The following is a 22,362-nucleotide window of genomic DNA, read 5'->3' on the forward strand; positions in this document are numbered from 1 at the left end:
TCTTTAGGATTATAATTTCTAAACTATCGAGCCATGCCTATCACTAGAACTCTTAACCTTGAAGTCACGAGTTTTACAATTTTGGTAGAGGTACAATTTTCATGATAATAATGCCAATATATCAAGAAATAGAAGTAAGGCCATTTCTTATTCTCCATTTGTTGACTTTCCTTGTCTCAGTTTCAACTGTTATAATTAAGAGTTTGCATCATAATAACCTTATCAAGAGGACTGCATACTAGTACTTAAAGCTTCTAAAAAAGAAATGGAGTCGAGTATCAGTAAAATTAATTTAATAACTTCTTCACAACATAATTAATTTGATTAAAACTATATTATTACAATCTAACAGTACCTTATTCCATTAAAACTTTCATGAGTTCTAGGTATATGAAAAATATACAATTGTTTAAATACAAATAACTTGTTGCGATGAAAATCTTATATTAATTTCTTTCGATGCATTCAGATTCAATAAAACTAATTTTTTTGTCTTTTCTTCTTTCCAGTTTTCATGCCTTGAACGATTGCTTTGGTAACCAAAGGTCCGCCATCATGAAGATACATCGCGGGCCACACGACGAACTGGACTTTATCTCCGCTCTTTGTAAAAGATCGCATTGTATCCGATCTGAAATCGCCGCCCTTGAATTGCCACTCCAAACACATGGGCGGATCCTGTATAGACATAAGCCAGGACAGTTCTACACATTTGTGGATATACTCCTGGCAGGCTTTAATCACCTCTGGAGTAAGCTGATCTGGGCTTTGTTCTGGGAGCTTTTCCATATAGTGCTGAAACCGAAACAGAGAGTTTATCTATGAATACACATTCTTTTAATAGTTCTCAGTCAAATATGATCACTAAACATCTTATGAATATTTGATACATGTTTATATACTGTCGATTTAATACAAATAATGGATCTGTGTTTGTTTTAACTTAAAAAATATTTTACCTCCGTTAAGCTTTGAAGAATCGATTCCGTGCAATGCTGTTTTCGAAAATCTTTGATTTCTTTCAAAAACGCCAAGGGAACTTTTGGTTTGTGCTGCATAAGTTTGAAAAAAAGAAACAAATACATAAAAAATGTTATGAAGTGTTAATAAAACCTAATTTGATTCAGCCCATTTATAGGTACATATTTAGATTTTCCCGACTAAATCAAAGGAATTTATCTTCTATCCAAAATTGTACTCGTTTAATATTAATCCGAAACATCCCTAAACTTGATTTACTTTAAAAGTGTATTCATTATAGTTTCATTTTTCCCCAAAGCGACTTTAAATTGAAATTAAAAATCATATGTTCTTATACTCGTAAAAAAGATTAAAATATACTTTAATTTTCACAAAAGATGGCGTGAGTAGCACTCGAGAAATGTTCTCAATATGTTCCAAGGCATCGGCTTTACACATCTGAAATATGTCCTGCAAAAAATGATACACAAAAATATCTCAATGAAAAATAGAATTGAAAGACATATTACAAAGAAACAAGAATTCTACTTCTAAAGAGGTGAGAATGTGCCTACTGTTAGAATACTCAGAAGTAACACTACGTCTTTCTCTTCTTTCTCTTCATCGTAAGCAGTTTCATTTGCCTTTCGTAACTCTTCTAGATTTTCTAAAGCATTTGTCCACTCATTGTCGTAAATTTCAGAAGCTTTTTCTCCTAATTTGATTGGCCGATTTGGATCACTAAGGTCAGTAATACCAGGGTTATTATCTCGAAGTCGATTTGCAGCTACAGAGCTCAATCTATAAAATAAACCTTTTTTCATTGATTATTCAAACAATCATTTTATTGAAATTATTTTTTCCTGAAAATTCATCTTATAATATTAACCGATTTAAAGCCTCTTCTTTAGCCTTTAGCGCCTCTGATTTAGCACTCCTTTCTGCTTCCAGTTTTTTCTGAAGTTGATCAATTGTTTCATGTAGACCTTGAATGCTCTCTTGATTTTGAATTTCCTGCCTGACCACTTTCACCTGTTCCTCTATATTGATCAGTGCATCCTCTACAGTTGTGCTGAATAAACAATAATATTTTTTTTAAAAATATAGCAAAAAAGGAAAAACAAAACAAAAACAAAACAAAAAAAAATGCTACTGGTTAATTTGACAAGGAATCTTCAATAATGTCTTCGACGTTCACATATTTGGAAAATGGCACCGACACCAAATGGCTAACATTAAAGTTGCATACTAAATTCTGCGAAACTTCAACTAACTGTCAAAAAAGATTATAGACAAAATAACAGATCTGATTTTGTAAATTCACAAAGCAGTGTATTTTTCCTTTAGTAGACTCTAAAAACAGATAATGGGAATCTGCTTTGCATGCCATACGTAAGCATGGTGTTGTTTGTCATCATATTTGACGTCGTATGTGGGTATTTGTCATATGGTTGCCTGATACAAGTGCCTGGATGCATCAATGGGAAAGTCTAAACATTTATCTCCTGCTGTGAAACAAGTTATCGAAGACAGAAAATTATTCTGAAACTGCAAGATTATTGAAAATAGACCGGAAACTGGGTATGCTGTCGTAAAATGAGGGGAAGCACAACAGATAATCGTAAAAAAAGGGGGGTCTCAGAAAAATAACGTCCGAGGCGAACGCCATCTTCTGAGGATTGTAAAGGCTAATCCTACCGTACCACTCTTTTAAAGGATATAACAGGGCAGCTCAACCAAGGTAGGATGTTTGCTGTGTCTATAGATCAATTCATTGTTATTTGTCTAAAAATAATAACAACCGACGTGTGTGCAGGAAGAAAATTCGGATTAGAGACAAAAACAGAAAAAAAACGTGTGGCATGGACGAGAGGCAAACAACTGTGGACTGTTGATCAAAATTTATATTTTTTGACGAATGCAAAGTTCTTTTAGGCCAAAACAATCGAGTGCATATTTGGAGAAAAGCAGTTGAAGAGTGGTAACTAGTATGTGTCAGCTGCCGAAACCTGTCTTAAGTTTAATGTTGTGGGGATGCATCACATGGAAAAGAATTGGAATACTTACTGTGGTTAATTACAACATTAATGCAAACAAATATATTGACATCCTTTAAGAACAATTGTGGCCGGTTGTAGCAAAATCTTTCCCTTATAACGATTACGTTTTTCAAGATGACAACGCCTCGGTTCACCGTGCCCAAATATTGTTCAAGCATATAAGCAAAGAAATTCAATTCCAGGTATGTTTTGGCCAGCACAGTCATCTGATGCAAACATTATTGAAAATAAAGTATAAACTAAACCGAAACGCAGGTTTTCAAACATAAACAAAATTACTGACTTGGAGCCTGTAGCTTACATACGGAGCCTCTACATATCCTTACCTTCTCGGAGGCAAAAATGATCAGATCAAAAGGTTATATGACCAAATACTAAGGTAAGATTTATTTTCCTTATTTTTTTTTTTATAGCATTACACATTATTTACACGATAAGAGACGGTTTATGTAGACAAATTCACAATGCCAGCAGCACAGTGGCATCATTCGCAAGCGATACTTTCGTAATGCATTCAACAATTGATACAAAATAAAAATAAAAAAAACTTTATTATTTAACTGTTATCATATCTAATCTGAGGAGAATTGTGGTGTAACTTTTCTTTAGCATTTGAAATCACTGAATGCTTTATCATGAAGCCAACATATTACAAAGATAGAATCTATATGTAGATGAGGAGAATCTCCTTTACATGTCATACGTAAGCATGGTGTCTGTGGCGTCATATTTAAACGTCATGTGTGGGTGCTTGTTATTATATATGGTCGTCTGATAAAAGCGACTGAGTGAAGCTTTAGAAAAGTCTAAAAAGGTACTACCCACCACGAAACAAATTATCGCCCGACATAGGCAGCTAAAGTCAGATAGAAAATTATCAAAAACAGACTGCAAACTGTGTAAGCCTTTGCAAATGGTGTGAAATGAGGGGTCCGAACATCTTCGCTAGCCAAGGGTTTCTGATACGCTACTCTCCTCATAAACCCTTGGCCTACGGATTTTTTTCCAGAGTTCTGATTGGATTTCAGTACACACCTGTCGACTAATCATCAATTGTTTTTTTTTAAATGACGATGTTTGCGTTCGGGATACTTCTTGACTCTTTAATCTCGGAATTGAAAAACGTAAGTAAACAACGATCCGTAAGATAACATGCAATTCTATGAATACCTATGGTGTCATCCAATATCTTAGTCTCGTTTACCCCAGACTCTCGCTCTCGAGACTTTGCCCGAGCGAGTCTCGAGAGCGAGAGTCTGGGGTAAACGAGACTACCAATATCTATGTGAGTAAGAATCTATATTGAAGCTTCCGATTTTTACTTTAAGCAATAAATAAACATAACTCAATTATTGATTCTAAATTATTCTTGAAAAAAACTTTAATTTAATTTTTTTTAAACATGCGTCTTTATATCTGTCGATGACGCAATCTGTGCGTTCCTGATAGATTCAACATCACCTGACGAAAATAATCCCGTCTTTTGACTTCACCATATGCCAAGGGATTATAAGGAGAGTAGCGTATCAGAAACCCTTGGCTAGCGAAGATGGGGTCCGAAGTACAGAAATGCTTTAAGATTGGGGCATCCCAGTTAAAATGAACATCCGAGGTGGATACCAATCTCTGCGTCTTGTAACAACAGAACATTTTAACAGAGGTAGGAATTTTCCTGTGTCTCAATGCAATTCACCAACACCGCTGTTTGTCAAAAAAATATAAACTATACCATCAACAAGTGAACAGAAGGAATCGTTTGGCTTCGGCGAGAGGAAAACGACTGCGGACTGAATTTTTTTTTAAGTATCTTTTATGATGTATGGAAAGTTGCTCTAAACAACAACCGAGTGTACAGTGTTAAGCGAAAAATTGGAGGAAAATACTAGATTATATCATCCCGAGCATGCGCGTCGCCTATATACATATAAACCTGTCTTGATATGGTGTTGCATCACCCGGGATGGAGTCGGCACACTGACTGTGGTGATTTGATTAATTGAGACATTGATACAAACATGTTGGTATCCTTTTTAAAGAACAAATGTGGTGGTTGTAGCAAATCATTTCCTGATAAATTATGTTTTCGTTTGACAAGATGCATTTATTCACCATGTCCGACTAGTGCGTAGGCCTACAAGCATGTCTTTAAAAACAAACTCAATTCCGACCAGGGTCCGCTGTCATAAAACTTTGAGAATTCTCAAAAAAAAAAATCTAAACTCAACTCTCGAGAATTACTCAGCTGAGAATTTGAAAATAAAATAGTTTAAGGTACTAGTATTTTATTTTTCTCAACTTTTTTTATGACGGCCGCTGAGTCTGAGAATTTTGGATTTGAGAAAATTCTCAGACTTGAGAGCATTCTCTATGGGGCGCCGCTTTGGTATTTACTGCCAAAAAGTGATATCACCTATTCGAATAGGTGATATAACCTATTCATTTTCAATAGGTGATATCACCTATTCGAAAAGATGATATCACTTATTCGTATAGGTGATATCACCTTTTCGAATAGGTGATATCACCTATTGGAAATGAATAGGTGATATCACCTATTCGAATAGGTGATATCACCTATTCGTGCTGAATAGGTGATATCACCTATTCGAATAAGTGATATCACCTATTCGAATAGGTGATATCACCTATTCAATTTGAATTGGTGATATCACTTATTCGAATAGGTGATATCACCTATTTGAATTTCTTACAAAATTAAATAATGAATGCTCCCTATAATTTAAAGATTACCACTTGAACCAAGAGAATATTCGGACTACCCAGTTTTCATGCGTTTTTCCGTGTTTTTCCAATTTTTCTTAAAGTTTACTTGATAGATAAGTGAAATAAATTAATTTGTGAGCAAAACAAACTACAATTTCTATAAGGGTTGATTAAAATTAAATGCAAAGTCTCTTAGAATGATGAGTTATAAAACGAAAGTGAAAGTAATTAAGGTTTAGCCACCCAGGGAGCTGTTGTTATTTCATAAATAATTTGAATAGGTGATATCACCTATTCGAATAGGTGATATCACCTATTCAATTGGTGAAATCACCTATTCGAATAGGTGATATCACCTATTCAGATTTTGAATAGGTGATATCACCTATTCGAATAGGTTATATCACCTATTCGAATAAGTGATATCACCTTTACGAATAAGTGATATCACCTATTCAAATCAAATAGGTGATATCACCTATTCGAATAGGTGATATCACTTATTCGAATAGGTGATATCACCTATTCGACTAGGTGATATCACCTATTCAAAATCTGAATAGGTGATACCAGTTTTTCGAATAGGTGATATCACCTATTCGAATAGGTGATATCACCAATTGAATAGGTGATATCACTTTTTGGCAGTAAATACCAAAACGGCGTCCCATAATTCTCAGACTTAAGCATGTTTTATAACAGCGGACCCAGGTATATGTTTTGGCCAAAACAGTCACCTGATATAAAGATTTTTGTGAATAATTGGCTTCTCATGAACTTCAAAAACCTTAACCTTGGACATGGACGTTGAGGGTATCATATAAGCTCCCCTCAACTTCGTTGCTCAAGGTGAGCTAAAATGTTTAGCACGTTACTAGCTCATAGTGCAATGTTACATAAAAGTCCTTTATTCATTAGAACATAATTGCCAAAGTCTATACATGCAATTTATAGCCGTCACTTAGTGTGTTATTGATCAGATCGGAGAATACAACGTACAGTAGTTGTTTCGTGAATGTCATTATATGATTTGCTTATTCTCTAGAAAAGAGATTATGAGAACAATGGCTGATTTACGTACCCTTTTGATAACCTCTTCCTAGGCCTGTCTGAATCTCCCCACTCCTCATTAGATTTCCTCTTCGGCATTACAAGGCGGTAAAATCGGTGTGTATTTTTTAAGTTGTATACCTACTTTCGGTTTGAACTTGATTACCCGGACGGAACAGGAGAAAATAATGCCCGCGAACTTTGATTGTTCTCTATCGTAAAAAATAATATTTTAATTCCTCATGAAAACTTGGTTCAATTAAAAATATTACTGCGCCTTTGTTTGATTGAGATGAGCAGTTTTGTTTACTGTTTATACACGCATTTTTTATTTTATGGAAGCCCGTGAGGGCAATGTTATGTATACTTATACCTGAGAATTTTATGCTCAATTTGACGAATACATGTGTAAATTTTCAAATTATTTAAACTTTTTCCTCGAGAACCCAATATGAATGAGTGTGTATTTAGAGGCAAACACCTTAGTGCGTGTATAACTGTCTAATGCCAGCATCTAGTTAAAACGTGTTTTTACGAACAGGATCTAATCCGAGATCCCTCTGACTCTAACCCTTGCTTTTACATTGTGACTTGTGCAGGGGAGTCACAATATAGAAGCAGGGGTTAGAGTCAGAGGAATCTCGGATAAGGTTTAAATGTTTTAAAATTCCCTGTCATTTTAATTTCCCTTTTCACAATCGTATATATAGCGAATATTCTTATACATGTATTAAATTATTACTTGGCTCCGTATTTACCCCACATGTTTCTCAGTTGTCAGTTAATGTGAAAGGTGGTGGTGATAACCGAATAAATATGCTCGTTCAAATATATAAAAAGAAGAGAACACAGTGATTGATCCCAGACACAGCAACAAACAATACAAATCTGTGAACACCTTATATAAACAGGGCTTCTAGAAATAACAGAGGTAGGATCGGGGGCTTAGGGTAGAACGCTTGTTCCGTGATCGGAAGGCACTGAGTTCGAATCTCGGCGAAGATCAACTTAAGTCGATAAATAAATAGGTAGCAACTGTTCCTTCCCCAGACACTCGTCTTTTTGAAGTGAAGGCTGCCGGTCCTTTAGGTGAGACCTTAAAACCGAGACCCCGTAAGAAATTTATTTATCTATTTATTGTATGCAGTGTCTGAGACTAAATGTATTTAAACAATATAATTTCTAAAAGAAAAGATTTGTAAATTCAGATTGAATTATTGTTATTGAGGAAGAAGCTACCAAAATTTCAGTTGGCCTTCAAAAAATTTGTTTTGAGAGGTCGTCTGTTCTCAATTGGCTTAATCTATAGTAATTCTTTTTTTTGCGATATCAAATTTGCTGAAAGATCTTTTAAGCTTTTTCAGTATCCAATTTTTCAAAAATAGAATAATTCTATACAAATGCTCTTTATTTCAAAAGTATTATACTCTTTATTCTCTAAAATACAAAGAGTTATTTTTATAATAATGATATGATTATAAAATTGTATTCAAATATTCAAGATACTACAACCTTAGCATTGGAATTTTCACATATATCGTAAAAGCAAAATAATGAAGTCAATATACAGTTAAAACAACCATCAACAGAAAAGGAATGGCATGCTAAATTCACAAAGAAATACATGTATACTTGTAATTCTGAATCACTGGGGAGTCAAATCTCAAAGGTAAATACCTAATATTCAATTAAGTAGAACGTGTTGATTGTCAATTAATTGAATAAAATAATTTTTTGGTTACCAGTCTCGGAATCACTTCTCAAATAATTTCTAATTAACAGTTAATTAGTATTCACAACGAAATTAAATCAAGAAGATACAAGCTATGCTTTGGTAAATAAAATATTTGCTTTAAGTATAAGGTACAAAGATACAAGGTATAATTTCGGCGTAGTAAGTCACTGATACATCTGACTCCATTCTATGACTGTGTTTCGTCATCGTCTTTCTGCTCAGCAGCCCTTTCACCTCCGTCTTTTCCATTCGTGTCGTCTGAATTAGCTGCTTTCTTTTCATCATTTGCTTCACTTCCTGGCGGTTTTGATTGGTTAATATGCGTATCGTTATTTGCTTCTGGTTTGTCGTCAGTATTATTTGTTTCTTTAGGTTTGTTGTCGATGTTGTTTCGTTCCCCTGGTTTGTCGTCGGTGTTATTTTGCTCCTCCGGAATGTCGATGGTGCCATATGTCCCCCCTGTTGTGTCATTCGTACCATCGTCTGATGCTCCATCTCCGTGATCTCCTTCCTGCGAGATTTCTTTATTTCCTAGCTGATTTGGTTCTGGTATATCTCTGACTTCATCCTGAGAGGTGGTTTTCTTAAGATTATCTCCCGGCTGTGAATCGGTTCGTGAGCGGGCATCAGTAAATTCTTCAACGTCAGAGTCAGCGTTTGATGAACTGCATTCTTCATCGCTACTGATTTCTTTTCCATCTTTTATTTCTATTTTGCTCCCTTGCACTACCCCTTTTGCCAATAGTGGACCATCCTTATGCAGGAAGAAGGTAGGCCATACAACAAAATGTATGAATTTTCCTGCTTTTGTGTACGATCGCATTTTGTTTGAGTCAAAATCTGAATTTGTCGGGTATTCTGTTTCCATATAAATTGGTGGATCTTGAATTCGCATCATCCAGCATAGTTCTATGCACTTATTAATGTATTCTTCACAGGTTTTGAATACTTTTTTCTTTATCTGCAGTTTTGACTTTCCCTCATCAGTGGCAAAGAACTTTAAAGAAGAAAATGAGTTTTCAAAGCCAAACATAGTTATATATAACGTTTTACTTTTCAAATCAAAAACAACACCTGGAAATTTTGGTGTAAGCACGAAACAGACATATTTCTTTGCATATCATTTTCAAGATTCTGTGACACTAAAAATACTTACTCTAAAATGTAAAAGGAAAAGGTGACAATAAGAAATTACCGGTATTTTATCAAGGGAAAAAAAATTAGTCTCAATTCCTGAATTACACCTCATTTTATAAAATGTATTCATGTAATAGCACATAAGCCATTCATACCTAAAGTACAAAATACATAATCATAACTTTATTGCAAATGATGGTTTATTTCTGGTAAATCCGTTACTGTTCAGGTAAGATTAACACCTAAAATCTTTGTCCTATTGGCATTTCAATTTTTTCAATTTAATCAGTATTTAGTATTTTCAACAGTATCATAATTATTATGCAATATATAGTTTAAAGAATGCTCTTTGCTCTTCACATACCTTTTGCAAATGGTTTATTGCATGTTTTGCGTGCGATTTTCGAAAATCTTTCATTGGTTTAAGCATTTCAGAAGGTAGGTCCTTGACATTGACCTAAAATATTGGAAAGAAAAAATATTGAACCAACATATTGGAAAGATTGAAATACATACTACTAGTAGAAACTAAGAAAAACATAATAACAATTGTGGAACCAGGTCTTTTTCTCAAATGTATTTAATTGATGCCATTCTTAATAAGACGTTACCATCCTGTCTTTCTCTTTGTGTACAAAATATGCAGGTAAAATCAGCATATCAGGGAATGACTGAAGGTGACTGTCTCCAAACTCAGTGCACGCGTCAAAAACCTCCTGTAAAAATTAAACGAAGTTTTAACAGAAAAATACATAGAGATCATCATTTTGATCCTAGAATTTGAAAATGTACTCACTCTAATAATTTTTAATAAAATTTTAATCCCCTTTTCCTCTTCAATATCCAGCTCAGACTCTAAATTTTCCATAGCGTTTGTCCATTCGTTGTCATACAGCTCTGACACCTTCTCAGCCAATTTCAGGGGACGGTTCGGATCACTAAGGTCTGTTATTCCAGGATTCTGGTCTCTTAGTCTATTGGCTGCTGCGGCACTAAGTCTGAAGTAAAATCCTATATAATCATGGATTTGTACATGACATAAACAATTCAAGAAACAGGAAAGGCAAGATATCTTTTGGAAAATTCAATAATGTGGTAAATATTAGAAAAATCACATTCAGAATCGCAAAATAATTTGAAAAAGAGAAAAGCTCCCCCTCTCTCTCTCTTACACACACAGTATATTAATTTTTAAATTAAGCATTGAATTCATATCTTTGGTTGTCTTCGGTCCTATAACACACCTGGCCGTGCCGATAAATTGAATACAGCGCGTTAGCGCGGTATGATAATTTGTTGGCACGGCCAGGTGTGTAATAGGACCGAAGACATCCAAAAATATTAATTCAATGCTTATATTTACATTCTCTAATTTTCCTTCTTCATAATTGCTTATTTCGTTCAGTTTAAATGTGATCTTAGCGCCCTTCAAAACTGTCGTGGTTAATAAATGTAAGAGCCGTTTTTAACGTCAAATGACGTTAAATGACGTTACAAAGTTAAATATTTACATTCCGTGTATTTTTCCTTATGAAATTCATTAGAAATCCACGACATTCAAATTTCTATAACACACGCGAAACCTTGTCACTGCGCGTTAGAATACACAGTATGAACTATATACATTTTCTATAACCTAGGAACACCAAAATGTACAATACTTTGACTCAAATTAATTAAAAACTATAATCTCGTTAAATTAACGTAAAAATATTACAAATGTGCGTTTAAAATTAATTTCTCACTTTTTTTCCTCGCAATGTTTGTTTGCGTTATTTAACTTTGAAACGTCATCTGACGTCACATACGGCTCTTACGTCTATTAACCACGTCAGTTTTGAAAGGCGCTAAATTCACATTAAAAATTAACGAAATAAGCAATATAAATGAAGAAGGAAAGTTAGAGAATGTAAATATAAGCATTGAATTTATATTTTGGGATGTCTTCGGTCCTATAACACACCTGGCCATACCGACAAATTATCATACCTCGCTAACGCGCGGTATTCAATATGTCTGCACGGCCAGGTGTGTTATAGGACCGAAGACAGCCAAAAATATGAATTCAATGCATTAATAACGCACACAAACATTGCGAGGAAAAAAAATGACAAAGAAGATGGGCACATTTGGCGAGTGATCTGCAGGAATCATTTGTACGAAACATTTATGGTTGAAATGTCCATGATTTTGGTTGACTGAACATAGCTGGTCAGATTTTACAAACACGTCCATAGGTTTTTTTAATATTATTTAGTTTGAAAGTGTGAGATTGTAACATTTTTGTCCGTTTTTCCTAAGGGGTACTATAACATAGTAATGTGTCACAAAAAATAAACACCTAAAATATTTAATTAATGTATATAGATGCATAATACGTGTACATGTACATTAATAGAAGATTAAAATTGATTTCGCTCGAGAACCAAGCTGAACCAAAATTTATCTAATTCAAAGTTTTAATACATCAGTACATAAAACGAAACTGACAAAATAAATGGTTGTTTGCATGAAAAAAAATTAACGCCCCATGCCAGGCTCGAACAAAAACTTTTCTATTCCAGTGCAGTGAACAGGTATCCCAACTTACTGAGCTATCACCGCTACACATACATAAATGATTTTAAAAGGACAAAGAAGCACCACATTCGCACATTTGGATTTTTTGGGGAAAAGTTCATTTTTCGTGGTCTCTGGGTCTTCTCTCCATTTTTTGAAAAAGTGTATTCATTTCTCTGAATTAAAATACACACAAATAACGTTTCAAAATCATGGAGAGAAGACACACAAATAACGTTTCAAAATCATGGAGAGAAGACCCAGAGATAGAAAATTTTTAGTTTTTGTCTCGTGCAGTTTGCTTTCCATACGCAAGAAAGTCAGATCATGTGACCGACTGCATGTCATCGAAAATTGAATTTCATTTTTTTTTTGTATTGTCATATAAGGAAAGACATTGGCAAATGTAAATATAGAAATTTGAACGTCGTGGATTTCTAATGGATTTCATATGGAAAATTACACTGAATGTAAATATTACCTATTCAAGGCATTTTCCTTTGCTTTTTTCTCTTCTGACAAATTTTTCTGCAGTTTGTCGATGGTTCTCCTCTGTTCCTCAAGACTTCTACTTAAATGGGTGATCTGATGATTTAGGTTTTCATAAGCTCTTGCAAATTCCTCTTCCTGTCTCTTGTTTTCATCTGTCATTTTTCTTTAAAAAATAAAATTAGCTACTGATTTTTGTTGTTGTTAGAATTAAATCCGTTATTGAATAAATATGATACAAAAAGGAAGACAAAACAACAAACATTTCATATTTTCGTTCAGAATACAGATGCACAAATATTTGACAAATTTTCTAACAATAAAATAACGTCTGAATATATTTAGGAACAAAGCTTTATAATAGTAATATTTGCTTGACTTTTTATCTTCTATCAGACATCCTTAAAGACTTAATATAAAAATATCGCCCTATTACTACATACTTTACATGATGCTGTAGTTCTTTCTTTTCTTTTTCCAGTCTCTTTTCAATGGATTTCATGGTTTCTATTTCTGCAGACAACCTGAAGATTAATATCATTCGTAAATAACGATGTCTCGATGCTAGTTGTAGTTACTTGTATAAACTCTGTCTTTACAGTACAAACAATACCAGCATTTAGGAAAAGTTTTCAATCAAATGTAATAAACGTTAATATTTGAATATTTATATTTATTCTAATTTTCCTTTATTTGCAAGTTTCATTAAAACATATATTAAAAAGAAAGAAAATCTACAAAATAATAAAGATAGTTAGAGATCAACCAAGGCGTAAATACATAAAATGAGTAAAAAATATTTGAATTTTTATTTAAAGGAATTTGTAGCATTTAAAACGCACTCTTCTCTTTTCGCTATCAGTCCCCTATTTCCTTTTTGTAAATCATCAATGGTTTCGTCTTTTCTGAAATATATTTAAAAGATATATTTAAAAGTATATTTCCGATTTGAGTATCATTTCAAACATTTTCTAATTTCTATTATCCTTATCTCTTGATTGACAGTCTCTTTTTATTTTTGGAAAGCGAGATCATTGCGTCTCCGGAGAATACAACAGTAAGGCTTTTTTTTTTTTTTATTAGTGATGTCTTTTAAATCAGTCAATATCATCATTTTAATAAATGATATAATTTTGTTCGCTAGGTTTTATTCCTATGATTTTTTTTTCAAAACCAAATGCAATGACTTTCTTTGGTTTACTCATCTTTACGAGCCTGGACAATAACATTTTATTTCTTTTTCAAAAATCACAAAGTTCTTATATTCACATGTTCTTTGATGAGAGGGGTTGAAAATTTAGTTTATTAATGCTAAAATATGCTAAAATTTAGCAATTTGCTTTAGAAACAAATCTAGGAAAATTGGATTGTCTGAATTTTTTAGCGATCATATAACTGCTTATAACCATCTCTGATTAATCTTTTTTTTTCAGGGGGCTGACTTTAGTTTCCATTGCGCAATATTTCGCGCATCATAGTGAAATGAAGTGTATTTACTGTGTAAATGCAACCTTTTTCACTTAATTATTAAAATTAATCAAAATTAAGAAATTATAGGTATAACAAGAGGCCCAAGGGCCTTGAATCGCTCTTCTGATAAATTGTACAACCTATCACTTGTATTTGAAGCCTCTAACCCTAAGTATCCTAAGATCCAGGTTGCATCACCTGACAAAGTTTGATGATTCTTAGCCAGTTAGGACTACTTTTTGGTCTACATTCTTGGAAAACACAAAATGCATCAACTGACATAGTTTTATTATTCTAAGCCAATAAATACCTAAGATAATTAAATATAGCCATAAAATGTCGAAAGTAGGTCATCCTGACCTACATTTTAGTCGACAAGATGCATCTGCTGACTAAGTTTGATAATTCTAAGCCAATAAATACCTGAGATATTCAAAAGTAGGTCACTGTGACCTACTCTTTGGTCAACATTCTCCGAAAACCCAAGATGCATCAACTGATAAAGTATGATGATTCTAAGTACTTAAGTACTAGAGATACTTAAATATAGCCATAAAATGTCGAAAGTAGGTCACTGTGACCTATTTTTTGGTCGAAATTCTCCGAAAACCCAAGATGCATCAACTGACAAAGTTTGATGATTCTAAGCCAATAAGTATCGGAGAATACTTAAATATAGCCATAAAATGTCATAAGTAGGTCATCGTGACCTACATTTTGGCTGATATTTTTTAGAGTCCCACGATGCATCTGCTGACAAAGTTTGATAATTCTAAACCAATAAATACCTGAGATATTCAAAAGTAGGTCACCATGACCTACTTTTTTGGTCGAACTTCTCCGAAAACCCAAGATGCATCAACTGACAAAGTATGATGATTTTAAACCAATTAGTACTAGAGATACATAAATATAGCCATAAAATGTCAAAAGTAGGTCACCGTGACCTACTTTTTGGTCGAAATTCTCCGAAAACCCAAGATGCATCAACTGACAAAGTTTGATGATACTAAGCCAATAAGTACCGGAGATACTTAAATATAGCCATAAAATGTCGAAAGTAGGTCACTGTGACCTAATTTTTGGTCATCACTCTCCGAAATCCCAAGATGCATCAACTCACAAAGTTTGATGATTCTAAGCCAATAAATACCTAAGATACTTAAATATAGCCATAAAATGTCAAAAGTAGGTCACCCTGACCTATATTTTGGTTGACATTTTTCAGACTCCCAAGATGCATCGCCTGACCAAGTTTGATGATCGTAGGTTTGAAGGTAATCAAAATATGCCTTTAAAACAATTTGAAAACAAATGCCTGCAAAATTCTAAAAGTAGGTCACAGTGACCTACTTTTTCTTAAATATGTTTTTAGGTCCCAAGATGCAGCAACTTACAAGATTTGATGATTCTAACCCTTTCAGTGCCTGAAATAATGAGATTAAATGTTTTAAAAAGGATAAGTCATAAAGTTCAAAAAGTAGGTCATGGTGACCTACTTTTAAGTCGACGTTGTTCAAAGACCCAAGATGCATCAACGGACTAAGTTTGATGATCATAGGCCTTAAAGTGTCCAAAATATGCCTTCAAATCAATTTGAAAACAAATACCCGCAAAATTAAAAAAGTAGGTCACCGTGACCTACTTTTGAGTTAACATGATGTGAAGTCCTAAGATGCATCAACTTACAAGATTTGATGATCCTAGTCCTTATAGTAAGCAAAATATAAACATTTTTATTAATTGTAAATTTAGGTCAACTTTAAAGTGACCTTGAGACCACGCCCTTTGCCCCAGGGTCATGCCTTGAACAATTTTTAATCTTCAACATATCCTGATCCTTGTATGTAAGTTTGGTGAAAATCTGCCTGGTGGTTCTGGAGAAGAAGATTTTTTAGCAACCAGTACTTTTGGTTTTGTTTTCCTGATTATCTCCCCTTGTTTTAGGGTTCCAACCCTTATTTTAGTATAAATGGTAGCCCTTGGGCCAAGGATACCCTGTGACAAATTTGACACTGATTGGCCAAGGGGTTCTTGAGTTATGGCCCATATTCTAAAAAGTTAACGCACACCGCACGACGCACACCGCACACCGCACAAATGGCCATAGCATTAGCTCTTTGAGCCTTTGGCTCAGAAGAGCTAAAAATGTAATAACAATTTGATATAACTGATTTTTTAAAACCGATTTTGAAATTGATATGTAGGCTGACGTTGCTGCAGTGTGTTTTTGACGTTATGTTAATCTGAAGCTCTTAAAGAAAGGGGTAATAAAAATTTACTTTATTAAAGAAAAAGTAATAAACATACGCTATTGAAATTAAAAACAGTAATTTGAGAATATCTCCATTATTTTTATTATGTTTTCATGTGAATCTATTGTGCCCGTCATATTTTGTAGTACTCTACAAAAACAGAAAAATTGGTTATTTTTTTGCATTTTGAGACGCCCCCTCTGGTAACAAGACGGTAGAATTTTGTGTCTCTTACATATGTTGTATAATAAAGTATTACTCATTAAATATTTATTGTTTAAACAAAAAGTCGATTGTAATATTTTTATAATTTGCTTTAAAGTGCTAAAAATTGGCATTTTCCTATATAATCCTATTGTAAATGTACCTGTATTTTGAGACAGTCCCTCAAAATTACCTGGACGATAGGTTTTCCCAAAACAGGCATGTACACTGAACGTAATGTAAGTTATATATGGTATAAAAATGAAGAGTTTCGCTATTGTTTTTTCACACAATAAAACCCCAGTCGCCCCCCTTAAAGTACGATAAAACCAGTACCCTTCTCCTACAATCCGACTATAACAGGCGAAGGGGGCTTGTCTTGAAACTCTTTCTTGAACTATGTCTTAATTGTCGTAATCTGCTAAACTATATAGCAACATGCTTTTAATTTAACAATTATATTTTTTTCGAGTTGTTTGCAACAATAAAGACATATACAACCATGTTTGCATTTAGATTTTTTGTATACTATTTAAACATTGTTTTCTCTTAACTTTTCAATTTAAGTCAATTAGCTCAAGACTAAAATGTTCTGTTAAAATTAATGCTCCCGTAAGGAAAAATAAAGGGTTTTCATTCACATTAACTGTTTTTTAAAACTCTGTCATCTGTTTAAAAATACTTTGAATCCCTTGAACTAAATCTTATGGACTTTTTAACACTAGATAGAAAGTTGTATTATTCTTAGCAACCTAGAGAAATGAAGGATATGGAAATAACGAACAGTATTCAAGAACAAAAGTCCATAAAACAAAATGAATACAAAATAGGAGCAGAGCAAACGTGGACCTCCAAAACATCAGAGGTGGGATCATAACACTTTTCACTGTACAACCATGAAAATTCCATGATCCAAAGAATATTAAAGTTTTCACACCGGTGTCATTTTGCAAACAACTATGGCATATAATTCTGATAAAATATGTCTTAAGACATTCAGAGAGACATGCAAACAGACTGATAAACAGATATAGGGATTTCTAGCCCCCTTCTCCCCAAAGTTTGTGGGGGTATACGATAAATGAAAAGGACTTATTGGTCAAGTGTTCTAGTTCTGGCCAGGGCTGTTATTAATAAGAGCCCTGGCCAGAACTAGAAAACTTGACCAAATGGTCCTGATGTTCAAAAATCTGATGTGGTAAAAATATACTTTGCTTTTATTCTGTTTACCTGTTCCAGGGATCAGAAAAGATTTTCAAAGAAATTATGCATTTTCATTACAGGTTCAACACAGCCCTACCTTAACACTTAAACCCATGTTCCAGGGTCATGAATTTCTAAAATTTGGTAAAGGTACCCTCATCATCATGACTATGCACTTAGTTGAAGATTTTTAAAATATTTCGCATAAAGTTAAAATTACAATTTTTGAAACTTGTTTTAGATAGTATTTATACCTTGTAATTTCTTTCTCAAGCGTATTCAGTTCCCCTTTTAATTCTTCACAGCGTTTTCTGTCTGAATCGTTTATTTCAACCAACTGTGTTATTTTTTCTTCCAGCCTTTAATACAAATAAAATAAAGCTTAAAAATTCTTGCGCAAATACATTCGAAGACGGTCATAACTAGCATTTTTAGATATCAGAAGATAGAATCATTAGATGGGCGAATATAAATCATTTTATTCGTAAAAATACATGAAATCTGATGGGCAAAAATAACATTCAGTATTTGTACTTTCGAAAATTTTATCGGTACGATATTTTCTCAGACATCTGACTCTTGTGGCCAAACTCTAGGTTTATGAACTAGAGATCACATAACATAATCTTTGATGACAACTTAATATTGCATACACCGATCTTGGGATGCGTCTTCCAATATTCATTATTTGTATTTTTACCATAATTCTTAAAGAAGATGACTTTTGTGCATTCATTCGATAAGGTTTAACATTTTACGTTCTTTTTGATCTACAGTGCACAGATTTTTTTTTGCTTTTTTTTTTTTGCTTTTTCGTCTCCTGTTTTAAACGAATTTTGATCGATATTTAATATTATTTTTATTATTTATTTCAAATTCTCTGATTGGCTCAAACTTGATCACATAATTAAGTACTAGTAGACTTGAGTTACTATTTATAGAATCTGAAATGCATATAGACTTGATGTTTCTTAAAATGGAGATTATTTTCTGTAAAACAAAAACAGTACTGATTTCACAATTATAGGTAATACAGTGTATGACTTGAAGTTTCTGAAAAAAATATATACTTCAACTTGTATTAATATTTTTTAATGTTCTGTAATTGATGAAACATAACAAAGCCATGAATTGGGATATACTTTATATTAAAACATATTGAATATGTTTGTCAAAAATTGATACAAATAAATGTAGTATTTTGAACAAGTAAATCCTCTAATTTACTCCATCAATATAAAGGAAACACAATTACATCAAACAGCTTAATTTATTTTGATATGTAGTCTCTTAAAGTTAAAGAACGAAAACGTGTGCCTCGTTCCCATTATTTTCAAATTGTGTTTTGTCAATCTATGTAAAAAATAATATAACAAATGTAGCCCTTTGATGAGGTAGAACCATAGATATATCGACTTCACAGAAAAGCATATCGACCTCGCAATGCTTTTCTGTTACGTTGATATATCTATGGATCGACCTCATCAAAGGGCTATATTTATATATTAATAATTTTACTTTTAAGGAATACTTTAAGACTGACATCAAGACCTTTATATTAAAAAAATATTAAGCCTATCATTCTATAGAATATTTTTTAACATACTCTTAATTGCAGACATAGGGATAAGAATTTTACAGAAGTTCTCTTAAAAGTTAAAAAGTTCTTATCCCTTAAAAATCTTTTATACCTTTTCTCTTCATCCTTTAATTCAGAAATAGCTTCATCCCTCTGACTGAGTTGCGATAGTAAGGAATTGATGTAGTCCTTATCTTCTTTTTCAATTCTCTTATAATCACTTTCACGTCTGGAGAGTAAAATTGTAAAGATTTCCCCTTTTCATGCAGTTTCTGTAACTTACTCATTTTATAAACCATTTAATTTTTCATTAATTTTTCTTGAACAAACACTATCAACATTATTTCCAAAATTTTAATGGTCGAGACCAAAATATTTTCTAACGTCATCCTAATTTGCATGTAAATTTGCTATGTTTTTTGCCCTGACTAACTATTTTAAGTTGAAATATTTCATATCAAAGCCCTAGGACCAAATGTTTGAAGTCATTGGAAATTTTTTATTTCAAAATAGTTGAAACTCTAAGGTTTATGTCATGAGGTCGAAGGTTTTGTACCCTAAAAATGGTATTGTCAAAGGAAATTAATATACGCACAAAAAGAGAAAGCCTTAGCATTCAATTGTTTAAAGGTAATTTCCAAGATAAGGTTGAGGTTTTTCAAAAGAAGTAGAATCACCAAAGCTAAGGTAAAAAATATTTATACCTAACGAAAGGTTTAGTCAAAAGGACTACATTTATGAAATATGAAAGCCATAGCAGTTCAAGAGTTAAGTGCAAGGTAAAATTTTTGCAACCAAAAAGAAAAACAGAGAAACGGACTACAAAAAAAACAAAAAACAAAAAAAAAAACACGTAAAAACATATATCCAATTAAAAGGGCAAAAAAATCTAAATCGTCGATAAATCGTGCATTTAAATTAAAATATTTTTTATCCTTGAAATACTGCCATACTGTTTTATTTTATCCTTTAAATCAGACATATCTCTATCCTTCTGTTTCAGTTGCGAATCTAAGGTGGCGATGTATTTTTTATCTTCTTTTTCAACGTTCTTCATCTGACCAAGTTCACTTTCAACTCCATTCAACTGACTTTCAAGGCTGAAAAGTAAAATCTTGAAGTTTTCGTCTTTGCTTGAATTTTCCCAATTCAAGCAAACATGTAAATGTGTGTTTAATTCTATATAATAATTAATTTATCTATAATGGATTTGTAATAAACAAAATTTAGACGGTATTTAGATTAATAACATTCAATTTGGCTTCATGTGTACCTGTTAATCGTTTCAATCAACTTGCTCTGATGTTTTTCTTTATCAAACAATTCAAAATCAAAAATTCTCTGCCCACGTTCCTTACTTCCATCCTCCTGTCAAATATTGTCGAAAAACTAAATGTAAGATTACTATTCTTTTTGCTTATTATGATACAAATCTGAAGACCTTTCACAAAAAATCTTACGACTAAGACTAAAAGTATAAGACTGTAGTCTTAGCCGTAAATTTTTTTGAAAAGGGTCACTGATACGAATCAGTTTAAAACATTTTAAAAATACACAAGTTTAGGTTTTTCATCCGTTTTTGGATCTTTGGCTATTTATCTTTCTGTAGATTTGTGAAAAAAAATTGTTACAACACCCATACCTGTAGGAGATTTCCCAACTCTGTCTTTAATTCTTTGACGATCGGCTCGGCATTTTCAGGTGTTAAGTTATTTTCTCTGGTCTTATGTTTAAGATTTCTGAATCCATGCTGTAAACTTCGAAATTGTCTATCTCGGTCTGATCTTTAAATGAATTAAAATTACTGTCCTAAAATAACTGTATGTATATAATAAGCCAAAGATTTAGAAGGTTTATCAACCGGATCGATAAGATTGTGAAAGTAGGAAATATTTTTTAAAGCTTTCTTAATGGTTGGCCGTGTAGTGAGAGCTTTAATCAAGCATCCTTTTTTCTCTTACAATGAAAGTTAATTTTTCAAACAAACTGGAAACACATCTTCAAACTTTTCATAATAGAATAAACAAGGTTAAGGTAATAAATGACACCCCCCCCCCTTCGGCATCTAAATTTGTACCAGATTTTTCAAACATGCTTCCAGTCAAACAAGACATGTATAATTAAATAATATTTCATAAATAAATTGAGATCAACTTTTGATAAAGATATGTTGGATAAATTATAAGGAATATTGCTGTAACGTTAGGAGTTTTTCAAAACGAAAGTAGATAATTTACTACAAGCAAACAACACGAAATCAAATCAATATGTTACAATTAACCTGTTAACCATTGTAATTATTTAACATAAAATAAGTATAAATTGTAGTTATTATTATATATATATCAAAAATACCTATTTTTCGTGGTACAAGCCATATGGATTCAAGCCAACCTTACACCGATGGGTATTTACATCGAGGGAGTAGTCATTGTATTTTTAAAAAAAGTGCTATGTGTGAGGGTGGATGGGTGAGGGTGTGTGTGTGTTTACTTAAAAATTATACATGAACAAATATAATTGTACTTAATTTACCATCGTTTCTCTTTAATCTGTATCGAAAATATACCTTTTTAGATAAATTAAAGATTTAGATTAAGGTTTAGTAACAATGTCTTATGGATGAAACGAGGGTACCTAGCTTATTTCATGAATCAATTTTGCTTAAAATGCGATTTAAAGTAATTTTTAACATAATTTTGTAGATACTTTATTCCAACTACGTGAGATCTTTTTCATGAAATATACTGAAAGGAAAAAGAAACGCAGGGTAGCATAATATTCGAAAATATTTTGACCGCATGACCGAAAATTACGAAAATTGGTCGGATGAGAAATTTAGTTACTATGCACCAAATTCAGTGTTCAGAAATACTCAACCATGAAAAGTATGACGTCATGTACGTAGGGAAAACGCTAAAAAGTCCAAAATACGTG

The 22,362-nt window shown here is 32.8% G+C and overlaps 2 protein-coding genes across 2 annotated transcripts; both read right to left on the bottom strand.

The window, feature by feature from the left end:
- Window positions 1-276: 276 nt before the first annotated feature.
- Window positions 277-7,013, bottom strand: LOC134275708 (uncharacterized). Its single transcript, XM_062757976.1, has 6 exons — window positions 6,826-7,013; window positions 1,850-2,032; window positions 1,536-1,761; window positions 1,342-1,431; window positions 960-1,052; window positions 277-795 (listed from the first exon to the last, which is right to left on the bottom strand). The coding sequence occupies exons 1-6, from the start codon at window positions 6,891-6,893 to the stop codon at window positions 481-483; spliced, it is 975 nt and encodes a 324-aa protein (XP_062613960.1). The 5' UTR covers window positions 6,894-7,013; the 3' UTR covers window positions 277-480.
- Window positions 7,014-8,189: 1,176 nt separating this feature from the next.
- LOC134275709 (ERC protein 2-like) lies at window positions 8,190-21,827 on the bottom strand. Its single transcript, XM_062757977.1, has 13 exons — window positions 21,781-21,827; window positions 21,068-21,209; window positions 20,699-20,793; window positions 20,379-20,525; window positions 19,538-19,654; window positions 18,101-18,205; window positions 13,557-13,619; window positions 13,158-13,238; window positions 12,707-12,880; window positions 10,463-10,664; window positions 10,278-10,382; window positions 10,031-10,123; window positions 8,190-9,526 (listed from the first exon to the last, which is right to left on the bottom strand). The coding sequence occupies exons 1-13, from the start codon at window positions 21,801-21,803 to the stop codon at window positions 8,717-8,719; spliced, it is 2,157 nt and encodes a 718-aa protein (XP_062613961.1). The 5' UTR covers window positions 21,804-21,827; the 3' UTR covers window positions 8,190-8,716.
- Between the last annotated feature and the right edge of the window lie 535 nt (window positions 21,828-22,362).

The sequence above is a fragment of the Saccostrea cucullata genome, unplaced genomic scaffold (genome assembly GCF_032062105.1).
Source record: "Saccostrea cucullata isolate Sc308-1 unplaced genomic scaffold, CSIRO_AGI_Scuc_v1 ctg7329, whole genome shotgun sequence".
NCBI lineage: Eukaryota > Metazoa > Mollusca > Bivalvia > Ostreida > Ostreidae > Saccostrea > Saccostrea cuccullata.